The 1098-nt window shown below is 49.5% G+C and overlaps 1 protein-coding gene across 1 annotated transcript; it reads left to right on the top strand.

Annotated features, from left to right (window-relative positions):
* Nucleotides 1-164: 164 nt before the first annotated feature.
* LOC106820454 (lysosomal-trafficking regulator-like) lies at nt 165-905 on the top strand (the record flags this gene model as incomplete). The annotated part of the gene is made up of 2 exons (XM_014824971.1): nt 165-179; nt 624-905. Coding segments are annotated over exons 1-2 (291 nt in total), but the record flags the coding sequence as incomplete, so codon positions are not given.
* Between the last annotated feature and the right edge of the window lie 193 nt (nt 906-1098).

Below are 1098 nucleotides of genomic sequence, written 5' to 3'. Positions count from 1 at the left end.
TGTGTGTGTATGTGTGTGTGTGTGTGTGCGTGTGTGCGTATGCATGTATGTGTAAGCATGTGTGTGTGTGTGCGTGCGGGTGTGGTAGGGGTGGGACCACATCATCGGGTAGCCTCTGGGGTGGGGACGGGGTTATCAGCTGCCGCCCCTACTTAGGTGTCGGTGTCCACATGCTACAGGTGCGTGTGTGTGTGTGGTAGGGGTGGGTGGTGCCACCTGTAGCCTCTAGTAGGAACTATCATATGGCAGGAGCTATTCCTCCCTAGGTGTTGGTGTTTACATGCTACATCTGCGTGCGTGTGCGTGGTAGGGGTGGCTGGCACGTATCATCAGGCCCCTTAGGTAGTCTCTGGGTGATGGGGAGGGGGGCAGCAGCTTAGGTGTCCATGTTTACATGCCGTGCAGGTGCGTGCGTGTGCATTGTAGGGGGGCACCCATCCTCAGGTAGCCGCTGGATTGGTGTGGGTAGGGGGTTAGCAGCTGCTGCTGCTGCTTAGGTGTTTGTGTTTACATGCTACAGGTGCGTGTGTGCGTGGTTCAGGGTTTCAGACAAAGTACTGTGCACCTGTAAGTAATAGAAGTAACAGAGATAACGATAGCGTCTACGTACGATGTCCTCGCAGGTTCTTCTGAATGCTGCCTTCATGGTGAACATGCTGGAGAGAGACGGCACGGGCGCACACGTTACCATGACGACGCACGACGCGGCCATGGTCAGGGACCCCGCCATCGTCGTCGACGTCTTCCTTGATTGGAGGATCTGGGCGAAGGCAGATGCCTCCGTGTGGACGATGTTGTTTTCCAGCATGGCGACCGTCATCAGGGAGGGACCTGAGACGTGTGACTTCAACATCGCTCAGTTTAAAGGAGCTCATCTTGTGCATAAACTGCTCTATATGATACAGGTAAGGATGGCACCTCGTGTAGATTCATTTTATCAGCTTTTATATTATTGTTATTATTATATATATATATTCTCCACATAATGCTATATCATATATATTATATTATTATATATACAGGTGAGGATTGCACCTAGTATGTATAGATTCATGTTATCTGCTTTTATATTATTATTATTATTATATGTTATTGTAA

This window comes from Priapulus caudatus, unplaced genomic scaffold (genome assembly GCF_000485595.1).
Source record: "Priapulus caudatus unplaced genomic scaffold, Priapulus_caudatus-5.0.1 Scaffold13530, whole genome shotgun sequence".
Taxonomy (NCBI): domain Eukaryota; kingdom Metazoa; phylum Priapulida; class Priapulimorpha; order Priapulimorphida; family Priapulidae; genus Priapulus; species Priapulus caudatus.
This window is presented reverse-complemented; position numbering and strand designations above follow the sequence as displayed.